The sequence below is a fragment of the Zingiber officinale genome, chromosome 5A (genome assembly GCF_018446385.1).
Source record: "Zingiber officinale cultivar Zhangliang chromosome 5A, Zo_v1.1, whole genome shotgun sequence".
Classification (NCBI taxonomy): domain Eukaryota; kingdom Viridiplantae; phylum Streptophyta; class Magnoliopsida; order Zingiberales; family Zingiberaceae; genus Zingiber; species Zingiber officinale.
In genome coordinates this window covers 103,838,187-103,853,266 of record NC_055994.1, presented here as the reverse complement: position 1 = coordinate 103,853,266, position 15,080 = coordinate 103,838,187, and the positions used below count along the sequence as shown (strand labels likewise).

General features: G+C 35.7%; 1 protein-coding gene across 2 annotated transcripts; it reads left to right on the top strand.

Annotated features, from left to right (window-relative positions):
* The first annotated feature begins 1,934 nt into the window (after window positions 1-1,934).
* Window positions 1,935-7,801, top strand: LOC121981295 (lipoyl synthase 1, mitochondrial-like). 2 transcript variants are annotated; one of them, XR_006111793.1, is made up of 5 exons: window positions 1,935-2,610; window positions 6,663-6,874; window positions 6,956-7,335; window positions 7,459-7,634; window positions 7,712-7,801. XR_006111793.1 is itself a non-coding variant. In XM_042533742.1 (4 exons), the coding sequence occupies exons 1-4, from the start codon at window positions 2,168-2,170 to the stop codon at window positions 7,582-7,584; spliced, it is 1,161 nt and encodes a 386-aa protein (XP_042389676.1). In that variant the 5' UTR covers window positions 1,935-2,167; the 3' UTR covers window positions 7,585-7,801. The 2 variants fall into 2 exon arrangements, 1 of the variants encoding a protein (XP_042389676.1); XM_042533742.1 differs by having other exon boundaries at window positions 7,459-7,801.
* The last annotated feature ends 7,279 nt before the right edge of the window (window positions 7,802-15,080 follow it).

The following is a 15,080-nucleotide window of genomic DNA, read 5'->3' as shown; positions in this document are numbered from 1 at the left end:
TTAGAGCCCAAGCTAGGGTCGGTCAAGCCTTGCTTGATGCCCAAGCAAGGGGTCGGCCACACACAAGAAGAGAAGGAAGTTTTATTTTTTGAAAAATCTTTCCTTTTATAGAAATCCATAAAAAGGATTTAAAAGGATGATTTTAATATAAAACTTTAATTTTTTTAGATTGGTCACAATAGGAAATAAAAAGAGTTTTTATTTTGTTAAAAATTTTCCTTTTATGATGGTTTTAAAAAAGAGTTTTAAATTTTAAAATCTTTCTTCTACAAAGGAATAAAAGAGATATTTGAAATCTTTCCTTATTTGTAGATATCTATAATGTGAAAGAAAGATTTTAATTTTTGTTATAAAACTTTCCTTTTTGTAATCATGTTTTATTTTAAATCTTTTCTTTTATAGATATCCATAAAAGGATTTAAAAGAGAGAGATTTTAATTTATAAATCATTCCTTTTATAACTATCCACAGAAGAAATTTTAAAAGAGAGGTTTTAATTTTGTTTAAAATATTTCCTTGTTTGGAGCACAAGCTTGTGTCCGACCATGTCATGATAAAAAGGAAGTTTTATTTTTTGTTATAAAAATTTCCTTTTTTGTAAAGACCAAGGATTATAAAAGAGAAGGAGGGGTGCCTCACCTTATAACACATCTTCTATTCCTCTCTTCCAATCCTTGGTGGCCGACCCTTGTTCCTTTTTTCTTCTCCTTTCATTTTCTTCCTTGGAGGCCGACGACATCAATTATGGGAGACCTCTTGGTGGTCAGTTGCTTGAAGGAGAAGAAGAAGAGAAGGAAACTCTATTGTCTAGCATCCCTTGGAGGTTAGTTGGTGGTCGGATCTTGGAAGCCTTGGAAGAAGCTTGAGTGGATTTCATCTTGGAAGATCGTCGCCCACACGACGCCCAAGAGAAGGAGAGGAATACAATAGAAGATCAAGAGGTCTATAAGTTACAAAATGTATAACTAGTTATTAGTTTCTGCATCATAACTAGTTCATCTTTTGTATAGATCTTGAAAAACCAAACACAAGAGGTTATCGGTTTTAGTTATCGTTTTTGTTATCGATTTTATTTTTCGATTTCATGTTTCGATAATGTGTTTCTATTGAGGTCTCTATAGTTATACCTAGTTTACTATAAGAAGTTAAATATCCGATTTCTTTGTGAGGCTTTGTCTAGGAAGTGGTGGATGATCTCATACCCAAGAAGGCCTAGTGCCTCGCCATGTTTAACTTGGAAGCCGATCTTTGAAATAGATATTTGATAACTTTTGTAATATGGTTTAACTTAGAAAGATCACATCGGTTGAACTTGGAGTTAGAATGTTAAGTTTCGTTCTCAATCCAAGTTTAACTTCTAAAGGAAAATTTGGATTAATAATGTTAAGTATCGTTTGCAATCCAAATTTAACTTTAGTAGAGCACATGAGTAGCTAGGATAGTTCTATGCTTGTACAAATTTTTGTATAGGGGAACTAGGACGGTATTCTGAGTAGCAACCAATAGTGTTATTGTGAAACTACTATGTTGTAGTAGCTACTGCACCATTATAACAGCTTCTGCACAGTTGTAGCAGCTACTACACCGTTGTAGCAGCTGCTCCACCATTGTAGCAGCTTCTGCACTGTTGTAGCAGCTACTGCACCGTTGTAGTGGCTTCTGCACCTTTGTACCGGCTTCTACACCGTTGTAGCAACTACTGTATCATTGTAGTAGCTACTGCATTGTTGTAGCAGCTATTGCATTTTAATTTTTTTTTTTTAAAAAAAAAGAGAAAAGTTGTTGCATGCAGATGAGAGAGATTAAAAAAAAATAGATTTTGACCACGTCAGATAACTCACGTCAGATTTTGTTCACGATCGCACACAAAGTGTCGCTCAGCATATCAAATCTCTACTTATTACACACTGAAATTTTAAATTAAAAATAGAAAATTTTCAGGTCACTTGTGCCTTCCTTTGCGATCTGATCTTCTCCTACCTCATACGCGGCCTCTCCGCCTCGTCTTCCACCGCTTGCTCCGTCGGCGACCACCTCAACTCCCTCTTCCTTGCTCTCTCTAGTCCCTATGGAGTTCATCTAGAAAAGTGGCGTCGCCTCTCGCCGCCTCGTCTCCGGCGGTCCGCCTGTCGGACGATATCTACGAAATCAAGAACAGAGAGGGACGATGGGACGGCATCTCGTCCACCTCTTCGGCAACATCTCTGCCCGATCTGTTTCTGTCTTGCGAGCGTTCCGGCTTCACTCTTCCTCCGCATCCGACCCCGTGGTCCAAACCGTAGTTTCCCACCAACCCCCGCCGCCTGCACGGACGCTCTTAGATCTCCGCCGTCGGCTAGCAGATGAATCCCTCTCCCTTTCCGACTTTGTCTACTCTGTCGAAGTGGGGACAAAGAAGCGCCCGATTCCCAAGCCTAAATGGATGAAAGAGACCATTCCTGGGGGCGCCAAGTACGCCGCCATTAAGTCCAAGCTCCGGGAGCTCAAGCTACACACCGTGTGCGAGGAGGCGAGGTGCCCTAACCTTGGTGAGTGCTGGGCAGGAGGCGAGACTGGAACCGCCACAGCCACCATTATGATCCTTGGGGATACTTGTACTCGCGGCTGCAGGTCTAGTTCTTATCTGTTTGCCCCTCATTTCTCTTCATTCTCTTTGAAAATTTTCTCCTCTTATGTTTAAAGATAAAGTTGCTTAAATTTTCAAATCATACCCTTGTTCTATTAGTTAAATTTTCAATTCATGTCCTGCTCTATAATACTTCCCACCGCCAAAAGGGGGGAAAACATACCAACCACTATTCTATGAGGATCCAATAAAGCATTCAGCCGAGTTACATCATGTAAGAAATTCTGAATGAGCAGCGAAGTACTTGTGAACATAATTTTTGTTTGAAGCAATATGTACCATGCCCAAACCATAGCAAGCCCAGCTTTTTCACATCTACTAGAGTTATAACATGAGCTCCTTCAGCTGTGATGTGGGTGCAAATGCTGAGTATGTCAGGATCTTGAGATGGGAAACAAAGTCCAAGAGGACAAGGTGGTCAAGTAGACAGATAACTGGTGATGCATGTCTTTCTTATGAGTTTTGCAGCTAGAACTGATTGGACTGAACTTAAATCTCGTTGGATGGGACTTAACTTAATTGGAAAGTGGCCTCTAGTTAAAAGCAGGAGGAAAATTTCAAGATATAATAGTAACCTCAATCTCTAAGCTAGATATGGCAATAGTAGGCGGTAAACTCTGTCATCAAATTCCCAATGGCTAACTACTGCCATTTAATTGAATCCTCTTTCTAGGAGTGCTTGCTGTCCCACAATGTTCATAAATAATTGTGCCTGATCTTAAGGTGTCACATAATGAAAAGGAATTAATAGAATGTTCCAGATTCAGTTAAAAGTGAAACTCACCTAGATGGAAGTTCAAGGGTTAAGGGCCAAGGAAAAGAGGTCTAGGAAAGTTCTGGCCAAGGAATGGTAATTTCACCACAGTTCCAATCACAAAGAGATCCCAGCATCATTTTCAACCAAGTATTGTAAGCTAAATAGAAAGCATCACTGTCTACACTGTACCTGGCCATCTTTCTGATTATTGTGAAATATGGTGCACCTCAAAGCATTTTCTTCTTCAGAATACATTTGACTGGAGCATCGGAACTCAACATGCTTGCTTATCTTGTTTATTCAGGGATAGCTAACACAAGGTTTTTTCCTTTGATATTAAACCAACATCTCTTAGATGGAATATACATTATGCAGGTTCTTGATTTCTTTTCTTTTTTCAAGTTGTAAAAAAAATTTGTTGTAGATGCTTAAGAAGTAGATGCTAAGGAGAATATTTATTCTACCTTTTAGAAATCAGTTTCATGCTTATCAGGTATGATAAAACAAAAATGTTGAAAGAAATAGTTGGAGAAATAATGGTTTGGAATTAACTTTGGCTGTGTACAAAATTCAGTAACATTATTATGTATTCAATATGATTGGAGAAAGAATTGGACTATAATTAGGGTCAAATTGGTTTCATTTCAGATATTGGAAAAGTTGATGGAGCAGTTGAGGCATGCTAATTGTAAGTTGAAATTGGTCATACTAATTCTACCAGCTATTTTTTTTTAAAAAAAAAAAGTAATTTGTGTACAATTGAGATGAAAAAATCATCCAAAGAAAATAATGAAGCTGAGGTGGAAACATGAATTTGATGTAAAATTACCCCATGGAAAGTAAAATATTGGCATGTCAAAGGGGCCTGATTCTGGCAGAAGGTTGTCATATTAGCCAAAAAAAAAAAAAGTTGACTTTTGATATTCTTGAATTTGAATGGTGAATTATAATGTGCTTAAATAAACAACTTTAGCTTACGTCTAGAGGTCCTTTGTCATTAGATACAAAATGTGTTCAGGTAATTTCCATAGGTGAACAATGCAAAGACCAAATGGAAAGATAAGATACCTAAAATGGAATTCTTGATAGTTTGTAATGACTTGAGCATTTTGTGAGTGATTATTGATAGTTCTTTTGCCTTAGTCATTATTTTGTTGTGTTGCTCGTTTTGGTTTGAGTCCAATCTATCTATTTGTTTATTGGCTTTGATTTGTACGTTCTTTCACTTGGAATTTATATGAGACATTTTCTTACCATTCAATTTTTAATGTAACAAGTGTTACCAATCTATCACTCTATCTATTTGTTTATTGGCTTAGTCTATATGTTCTTTCATTGGTTCATGTTTTTTATGTACTATGAGATATTTTCTTATCATCCAATTTACTAATGTAGTGACAGTAGTATACGATTGCTTTTACATTCCACTCAATTTAGAGTTAGTGTTTATGTTTGTTATTTGGCATGTATTGATTCTCTAACTATGTCAGTAATAATTCAAGTGTCCAGGATTTGCTCCTATAAAACAGCTCCAACATTTAGGCACTAATGTATTGCATCTAGAACCCCACTTGCTTTGTGTCGGTTTGAATGGAAAAGGCACAGATATAGGTGTTACAAATTCTTCTTTCCCAGGCAATATATCTTGGCATGAATTTTGAAGTGTTATTTACCATTTTCTACTCTTTTTGAATAAAGGTTTTCCATCATTTATCTTTCACATGCCGTATGACACAGCATGACGTTGTGTGTTTCAGCTGCTTTTCCTTTACTTTTTATGTTTCTTATCTCGCTTCATCTAAGACTATCTTGTTTTGCACATGTAACAGAAAATATGCATTTTTTTCTTTTTGTAAATCTAAGAAGGCCTTGATTTTTTAACATCTGCCAGTCATACACCTGAGCTGTAAACAACACTATTATAATTTGCCTGTTGGATTGTCCTACTAGCAATTATCCTCCCTGATATTTGTGTGTTGACTTAGAAGAACTTCAGATCATACCCTATATTTAGCACCTATGTGAAGGTTTTCTCTTGGAAGTAGGTTTGGTTATTCTTGGTACTCATTGCTATAAAACTATTAATTTTTTAACACCTAGTATTTCTATGAACCAAGGCTACATAGAGCTAAACATATCTTGATTAAATTGCTCCATCTGAACTATCTATACTTTCATGTCGTGTCTTCAATTATCCATGTGAGAGATTTACAAGGTGATAAATTCGTTCATTCATTTTTTTAAGTATTGTACATATATAATTTTAGAATATTTATTTTATTTTAGAAACAATTTGGTGATACTAATAAATTGAATGTAATTTGGTTTAGCTCCAATAGATGGTAAACCTAGAGAAAATTGGTAGAGATGGTTTGAGCATGTTCAAAATTAACCAACATATTCTTTGTTTCTATACGTTGAAGAGTTGCATGAATAAGAGTGGAAGATGTTGGAGATAGAGATGGTTTTACTACATAAATGTCCAATAAAAATGATTTGATCAATTTGAATATTAATAGTGATATAGGCATAATGATCAATGAAGGGATGGAATTTATGTAATTGATCCAAATAATAATAACAACAACAACCAAGCCTTTATGATTATCTTATGTCAAATAATTGAAACAAATGTGGGATGATGGAATTGAATTTGGTTGAATTTTACTAGGCTTGTTTGTTTGTTTAGGTGCATGCACATATTACTGGCAGAATTGCCTAAGTCAGCATTTGGTTATCTTATGTTGCTTTCGGAGGAACTTGTACTCCACATTCCATAGCTTGGCGAAGATCTTAATAAACCAGATGCAAGTTTGTTGGATCATTTTTACGATCCAGGTTTGCAGAGAAGTTGTAACAAATGGCACACTGGAAAATAAAGGAAACAAGTTTGAAAGTGAAATGAAAATGCTTTCCCCCCATCTTCTAGTCTTTATAGATACCTTTGGAATGCGTTTAGATATGCAAAATGCATATCTTTCCTTCCCCGGGACCCGCATGGTGGGAGCTTTGTGCACCGGGTTGCCTTTTTTTTATATTTGGAGCTAATTGAAATGAGAATTCAACAAGTTATTCAGCCACATTGTTGGTCATTGATGTGAAATTCCTCTGCAACTTTGGTGGATGATTTTATTTGAGTCTCATTTTGTTGCGATGTAGTTTGAATTTTACATATACACACCCTTAAAGTTTGTTTTCTCATGGGATTTGCCCCAAGCTCTACATTAATGTGTTTGTTTCAAGGTGTGGTATCAATTTTAAGTTTTGTTGCCTTTTCAGGTTTTGTAATGTTAAGACATCACGCACACCTCCTCCACCTGATCCAAATGAACCTTCTAATGTTGCTGAAGCTATTGCTTCTTGGGGTTTGGACTATGTGGTACTTACTAGTGTTGATCGAGATGATTTGCCTGATCAAGGAAGTGGCCATTTTACCGAAACTGTGCAAAAATTGAAGGCATTGAAACCTAATATTCTGGTAGAAGCCTTAGGTATGGTTTATTAACATTTTGGTAGCTCCCATGCATTACACTTAACTTAGTATGCTTTTTGCAACTAATATGTGCATCCAGTTCCTGATTTTCGAGGAGATCGAAATTGTGTGGAGAAAGTTTCTAAATCTGGTCTGGATGTTTTTGCTCACAACATTGAGACAGTTGAAGAGATGCAGAACACAGTCAGAGACCATCGTGCTAATTTCAAACAATCAATTGATGTCCTTAAAATGGCCAAAGAATATGCTCCTTCTGGCACACTAACAAAGACATCGATTATGTTAGGCTGTGGTGAAACACCCGACCAAATAATCAGCACAATGGAGAAAGTTAGAGCAGCTGGAGTGGATGTCATGACGTTTGGTCAATACATGAGACCCTCAAAAAGGCATATGCCGGTCTCTGAATATGTAACGCCAGAAGCTTTTGAGAAGTATCGAGCTCTTGGTGTTGAAATGGTAGGATCTCACATTATAATTGTCTCCCTGATTGCTAATGGACATTATAAAAAAATACTTCCTAATCTTATTCTATTTATACTACATTTTCTTCTAACTCAATTTGGTACGTTGGCTTGGCAGGGATTTCGTTATGTTGCATCTGGCCCCATGGTCCGATCATCATATAAAGCAGGTGAATTCTATATCAAGTCAATGATTGAATCTGATCGAGCGAAGATATCTTCTGCATCAAATGATGGATCTTAACAATATTATACACTGGTCAATTATAGGACTGAGTTATTTTGTCAACAATAGTAAGTTTTTTGTCAAGTACTTTGACAGCATCGCTGCTTCATTTTTTATTGTTAAAGTAATTGAAAGTTGTACACAGGTGATTGACACCTATGACTGCTGTATTTGTTGACTGTGTTTGCAAATAATAGAGATGTTGTTCTTGCTGCATTGGCAGCAATGTGACCAATTCCTTATAGTTTGTCTATTATAATTATCTATGGCTTTGATACAATTAAGAATCGCATGCAAGTAGAATTATCCTAATTGTTTCGAGTGCATAAATGAGTTGGGTAAATTGATCCAGAAACAGCAAAAAGCTTCTGTGTGATTCCTCCAGGAGCCTAAAGGTCCTGCTTCCAGAAATGCCTGGAGGTCATGTCAAATTTTGTAGTGATGCAGGCCTTCCTCAACCCTTGTATTTTTGCAACTAACAAATCGCTACAAGCCTGGCTCATAAAGGTGAGTGAAATTTAGTTTCTCTTTTTGGTTTGAGTTGGTTTTGTTTGCAATTGAGAAGACCAAATTTTTAATTATAACTTCTCAATCTGAATTAAACATTGCTCAAACTTCTTTTCAATATATCAGCTTGCCAAATTTACGGCAACAACTTGTCAATAATAGCTCACGTATCATACATGTAACACGTAACATGTAACATGATTATTTTTTATTGTGCAGATTAGAGAACTCTGATACGTTCGCTCGAATGTCATGTTAGAAGGCATCTAAGGGGCTTCTCTACCCCGTTAATGGTTGAGGTTTATAGGTAAGTATGTTACTCCTGTACTTAACTATAACTGTTGCCCATTATGCCACAAACTGAATCATTGGGTCGTTAAAACGACCCAGACTATGCTGAAAAAATAGTTATCCTTCTGCTTAGATTGACCAGTTTTCCCAGAAATAATCAAACCGTTACAAAACTAGCTCAATTACCACAGGTTTATAAGCATAATTCACAAGGGGCATTACGAGTATGCATGTTGTGCATCAATTGATACTTTCAATTAAAAAGTATTCTTTTTCAAGCTTCAAGATGCATTATTGTATCTTAGTTGTTCCACGTTGGTAATATGAATAGATTATTATATTGTACTTTTACACTAAAATGAGCTTTTCCTAGATCATTCATCTATGTGAAACAATGTGTGTTAAGTTTTTGGATTATGGACTTCAAACAGTTTATAAGAGTATTTTCTTAAAGACAAAACTTAGGTGAGATTGTCTTACCTTCCACTTATGACTACTTGTTTGACAGAGCTTCTGAAACTATCCCCTAGCTGAACTATGCCATTTTCACACTCTACTAGAGAATGATTTCTATTTGTATGCATGATTTTTTTTTGAAATGATAATTTAATTTAGGTGAGATTTTCTTACCTTCCACTTATATCTACTTGTTTGGCAGAGCTTCTGAAACTGTCCCCTAGCTCAACTATGCCATTTTCACACTCTACCAAAGTTTAGTTCCGCATTCATGTATGTTTTAAACTTGTGCGGCCTAAGAAGCCAGGCAAAAAGAAACTTTCAGCTTTGCACAAGTTGAAATTAATTCTTCATTCCTAGCTTTTTCTTCATTTCCTCAATAGAAGGTAAAAAAATTCTTGCAGAATGCAGCATAGTAGAATATTTAATGGTTTTTATGGGAATGTTTTATTGTATTAAGAAAAATATATAGTCACGACACGTAACTAAAATATTAGTCATATTTAGTTCTTGTATGTTAAACTCAAGTGTTAAAGGTGAAGCATATATATATATATATATATATATATATATATATATATATATATATATATATATATATATGTTGTCTCGATATTTTTAAATGAAATGTTGTCCATCTTTTTTCAATACTTCTTGCAAAACATACTTATCTTGATATTGTCTCTCAGAGACATCCGAGTAAATTTGAATCATTGTGACAAAAGGTGATCGAATACGCTTACCCTCAGTGTCCCCGTCAAATCCGTCTCAAGGTCAACACGGAGAAGGTAAATTACGGGCGATTACTAGCCTTTGGAATAGTGACTAGCACATAAGGGAAGTATTTATCTCGGTTTTACCAAGATTCAAACTCTAAATCTCATTATGATAACATCTCATGTGCTAGTCACTAGACCCATCCGAATAAATTTGAATCATGATGCTTGTCTCGATATTTCCGTCAACTGTTATTAATATCATATGAAATTATCTGCTGCATTTATTCTTCATTCACATAAAGGTGTTCACTTGTTGGCTGACAAAGAATTTGCTTAATAACTTTTTTTAAAAAATCTCTAACTGACGTGGGTAACAGTACTGGATATTTGTTTTTATTGTTTATTAAGGTTGTGAATGACAAACAACATTTTGACACTCCTAGTAGGTGGTCTTAAGAAGGGTGATCAAGAGTGATAGACGAAGTGTTGCATAAAAGAGTCGAGAATAAGCTAGCGAATTTAATTAGACAAATTAACACATAGAGGTACATATGCTAAAAAACATCACAAATAAGGATGAAAAGTTTGAGATTTTGTTGTAGCGCGAGCACAACCCAAACACTAAATATCCTTAGGTCAATGAGGATTGAGTTGAGCTTATTTGTATTAACTTGTTTACTTTCTTAACAAGTTTATTTAGAAGTATAAGTTATTTTTTTAATCAATCTTAATTAGAGAACATTGCTCTTGTAATTTAGTTGAAGGTATGGCATATGCCTTAAGTTCAGATCAAGGTTGGACTATATATCATTGCTTTTTTGTCGCACCAAGTTTCTTCTCCATTAAGATGCAAAACATGCACAGGCAAGTTCATGGCCACCTAACTTGGTCACATAGAAAATTTACTCACTGTTTGTCAATGTTGATAAATTATGAATATTAATAAATAACAAAGCCACCCCCTACTTTTAAGCTCCCACTAGTGCAGTGTTCTATTCGAAGTATTCAAAATATCGAATCGGAGGAAGATCCCTGATAAAAGTACAGACAATTTAATATTCAATGTTATTATAGATGAATGCTCAACTAAGCCTGACTCGCCCGACCGGAACTGGGTCAACTAGCCAGGTGCTCGTTGACTAGGTTCTGATTCAAAAATTGAAACGGGCCTGGAACCCAGCAGTGTGCCGAGCCAGTTCTGGGTTAGCTCCTCTAAAATTCGTTCATCAGCGGTTAATCGTCAGTTCAAATCAGTAGTTCAATTTTTTATTTATTTATTTTTGTTTTAGACCATTGGAATCGATGGTTCATGATCGTTGGAACTGGCGGTTCACGACCATTAGAATCGTCGGTTCTAACCATTGGGATGAAAAAAAGGAGTTTTTTTATTTTTTTTTAATGATTGAGATCATTTTACCATTTTTTAATCAATGACTATGATTTAATATTCGTTACTCTACAAACTCTATAAATAGAGAGCTCATTTCATTATTTTCACACATATTTTCTCTACTCTCATGCTCAATTCCGCAATCTCTGCATGCTTTCAACTCGAATTCTCTACACTTTCGACTTTCTCTTTTGCGCTTCCACTTCAATGGAAGGAGATTGGGGGCGAGAAGGAGGCCAAGGGAGAGGAGGTTCATCATCTCAATCTCGAAGGGGCAAGAAAATAATGAATTTGAACATTCAATCTACCGATGAGATCGAGCAACTTCTGAATCCAACTTTGACACCTGAAATATAAAGGAGTACCGATGCAATTACTTTTAAGGTTGGAGAAATTCCTCCTTTAAATCTTCCATTTTTACTAAACATTTTGATAAAGTCACTCTTCCATTGGAAGAATTGCATGCAAAATGTAAGCATTTTAATACTTCGTGCAAATTTCAAGTCGGCGGCAGCTATAGGTTGTTGAAACGACACATAGAAATGAAGCACCCAATGGAATTTGGAATTTACCGTGCTCAAGCATAATTATCTAGATTTTCTACTAGCAAAAGTAGTGATTCTGATTTATTTTTTATATTGTGATAATAAATTAAGAAAATTATTATCTAAATTTACTTTTGAACATTTTTGTAAAGAAACTTTTAATTCTTAAATGTGTTCCTAAAACTACACTTACAAAAATAATTTAAAAAGTAGTAAAATAGGGGGAAAATAATTAAATATTTTAGTAAATTAAATAATAAAGTTTCTTTATGTTATGATATTTGGAATGATCATTAGTAAATATATTCATATATGGGTGTGACTTGTCATTAGATTGATAGCCCCTGGAATATTTGAAAAATATTGTTAGCTTATAAAGTTTTTAATGAATAACATAATGCTCATAGCATCTCATAATTATTATGTTTAATTTTAAAAGAATATGAATTAACTCATAAAATATTTTCAATATCATTTGATAATACTAGTTCTAATACTGCTAGTATTGAAAAACTTAAATTTATATGTAACTTTTTATTAGTGGTTTATTTTTTCATATTCGTTACATTTGTCATGTTTTAAATATATGGGTTCAAATAGATTAAGAATTTTAGCAAATCATATTGAACCAATTAGAAATGTTATTTCCTATTTATGATCACATCTATCTATAATGAAATAATAGTGTAAATTTTATAAAATTAATGGAATGAAACTTAAAATATTTTCACGTGATGTACTAACACATTGGAATTTAATATATCAATTGTTACCAGATTCATTTCAATATAGAAAATTATTATGTTTATTTTTTACATAAAATATTAATAATGCTAATATATATTTATTTTAACAACAATAAAATATTTGTAGTAGTATTTATAAAATTTTATAAGTATTCAATAATGTATTCGAACAACTTTCCTATTTTTATTATCCTACTTCTTATTTAGTTTAAGTAAATTTTTGTAATATAGTATTAGTTTTAAATAAAAATAGTAATAATGAAATTTTTATCTTTTTTTTATATTAGCAATGAAAACTAAATAGAAAAATATTTCTAAAATTTATTTAGTAGCTTTAGTTATATAAATTAAAAGTTTTACTAGAAATATTAAATTTATATTATGACGTTTTAATTCCATTTAAAATTATTCTTCTTCACATTCAAATAATATTATATATAATATCATAAAGTATTTATATGATATTATATAAAGAATATAGTATAAAATATGAAATATAATTTAATATTTCTGGGACACAAAATACTAGTAGTAAGAATTTAAAATTTATAAAATTATAAATTTTATTAAAAGAATGGATAAAATATCTACGAATATTCTCAAGTTCCACATACAAATTCAAAAATTATTTTACGACTTTTTTTTATTTTAACGAAGCGGATAGCGAAGAAGATTTCGATATTTTAAAGTAGTGGTCATAAAAGACTCAAAATTTTTCTGTCCTCTCTATGATCTCAAAGAAATTTTAACTTGTCCAGTGTTAACGATTGCTGTGGAACAAATATTCAATGTCAATGATAACATATTGAAAGAACGACGATTGACTTTATCTCCTAACTCGTTGGAAGTCCAAGCATTACTTGATGATTGAACTTGAGTCGAAAAAAGAATCCATGGAACATAACTTTCAAATGAAGAAGTTGAAGAATTTGACATTGAAGAAAAAAATACTACTGAAACGGAAAATGGAAGTGAATAACAATATTATTTCATAAGGTAAAAGATATACGTAGTCAACTTATATTTCTTTTTTTTAATGAATTTATATTTTTATTTTTTTTTAAATATAATAATTGATCCTGACGAGAATCTGAGAAGACGGGGTTACCGGAATGATGTGTCCGGAATGTTGACCGCATCTCCATAACTCGGATGGTGAGCTGTCCTCTGTGTTGACCAAGCCGGCAGAGGTTCTCTGGTCGACAGTACCTGTAGCCAACGATCGGGGTGCCCCGGTCCCTGGCACCCCGATGCTCGAGGCAGGTCCCACGAATGTATAAGCGGTCGAATAACAGTAGAACAACAAAGTAAATACAAGATGAGTACAGTGGCGTACCTTGGCCTAGGGGGGGAGGACACCCTTGGATGAATCGGTGAGCTGGTCGTGATGCTGATCAAGTCATCGCAGCCTCGAAGGGTAGATGAATGTGAGTTAGCTGAGGAGCCGGATCTGGGGGCGACGACATGGCATCCAACGTAACATGTATCCAAAAGGCGGTACGTAGGCCGAAATATGTCCATGGCTCACAGGCCAGAACACACACTAACTGCTTATAGGCCGGCTAATAAAAGTGACTCACAGTCATACTAGTGATACCAAGAGCAGAAAACGACGGCGCGATGGCCGGAAACATAACAGATGGTCGGAAACACAGCGGCAGATCAAATATGCGCTGAAAACAGTGGAGGCAGCGGTTGTAAATGTTGGTGCAATATTCCCTAAGTCAAGGTTGACCTGGTTGACTGAACTTGAATTGGGTTAAGCTCGAGTCTTGATATTTGGGTTTCAATGTTTGACAATACATGAAGACAAGATATGGAGATTGCAGGTGCAATTGTTCATGTGGTGAGATTGTGAAGGAGAGTCAAGTAGGTCAAGGTTGACTGGATACTTGACTGGAAAATCCTGGTGAGTGAAGTCAGTTGAAAGTCCTAACTGGGAGGTTAGGCAGACAGAAAATCCTAGTGAGAGAAACTAGATGAAAGTCCCGGTGAGTGATGTCGGGTAGCTGGAAAGTCCTGGTGAGTAAAGCTAGGCAGAATGGAAGTCCTGGTGAGTGAAGCTAGGCAGATGGGAAATCCTAGTGAGTGAAGCTAGGTGAAAGTCCCGGTGAGTGAAGCCGGGCAGCCGGAAAATCCTGGTGAGTGAAGCCAGGTGAAAGACCTAGTGAGTGAAGCTAGGCAGTATCGAAAGTCCTGGTGAGTGAAGCCAGGCAAATTGAAAGTCCTAGTGAGTGAAGCTAGGCAGAAGGAAAATCCTAGTAAGTGAAGCTAGGTGAAAGTCCTGGTGAGTGAATCCAGGCACGGGAAATCCAGATGGATCAAGGTTGATCGGACAACTGGTGGAGAAAAGTCCAAGTGGGTCAAGGATGACCGGACACTTGGCACGAGGAGAAAAGTCCAAGTGGGTCAAAAGGATCGACCAGACACTTGGTGAGGGAGTTCTAGCAGGTCAAGGGTGACCGGATGCTAGGCATGATGTACCAACAGGTCATGGTTGACTGGATGTTGGTTTAGGGGACCTTAGACTTGTTTTTGGGCAAAAACAAAAGCTGGATCGATTGGCTCATGCCCAATCGATCGGCCGATCGATTCGGAGAGTCCCCGCAACAAGCCTCCTACCAATCGATCAGTGGATCGATTGGGGAGAAGTGTCACGTGAATAGAAAGCCTCCCAATCGATCAGTCGATCGATTGGGAGCCTCCGATCGATCGGGCGATCGATTAGGAGATGCGATTTCGCACGATAAGCCCTGGATCGATCGGCTGATCAATCTAGGCAATTCCCGAGAGTACAGAGGTGTTCTGGATCGATCGGTCGATCGATCCAAAGCCTCCCGATCGATTGGGATCAATCCGA

Coding starts and splice junctions, on each gene's coding strand:
- LOC121981295 (XM_042533742.1), top strand. CDS start 2,168: ATGGGACGGCATCTCGTCCACCTCTTCGGCAACATCTCTGCCCGATCT. Junction 2,611..6,662: donor ACTTGTACTCGCGGCTGCAG/GTCTAGTTCTTA, acceptor TTGCCTTTTCAG/GTTTTGTAATGTTAAGACAT. Junction 7,336..7,458: donor GAGCTCTTGGTGTTGAAATG/GTAGGATCTCAC, acceptor TTGGCTTGGCAG/GGATTTCGTTATGTTGCATC.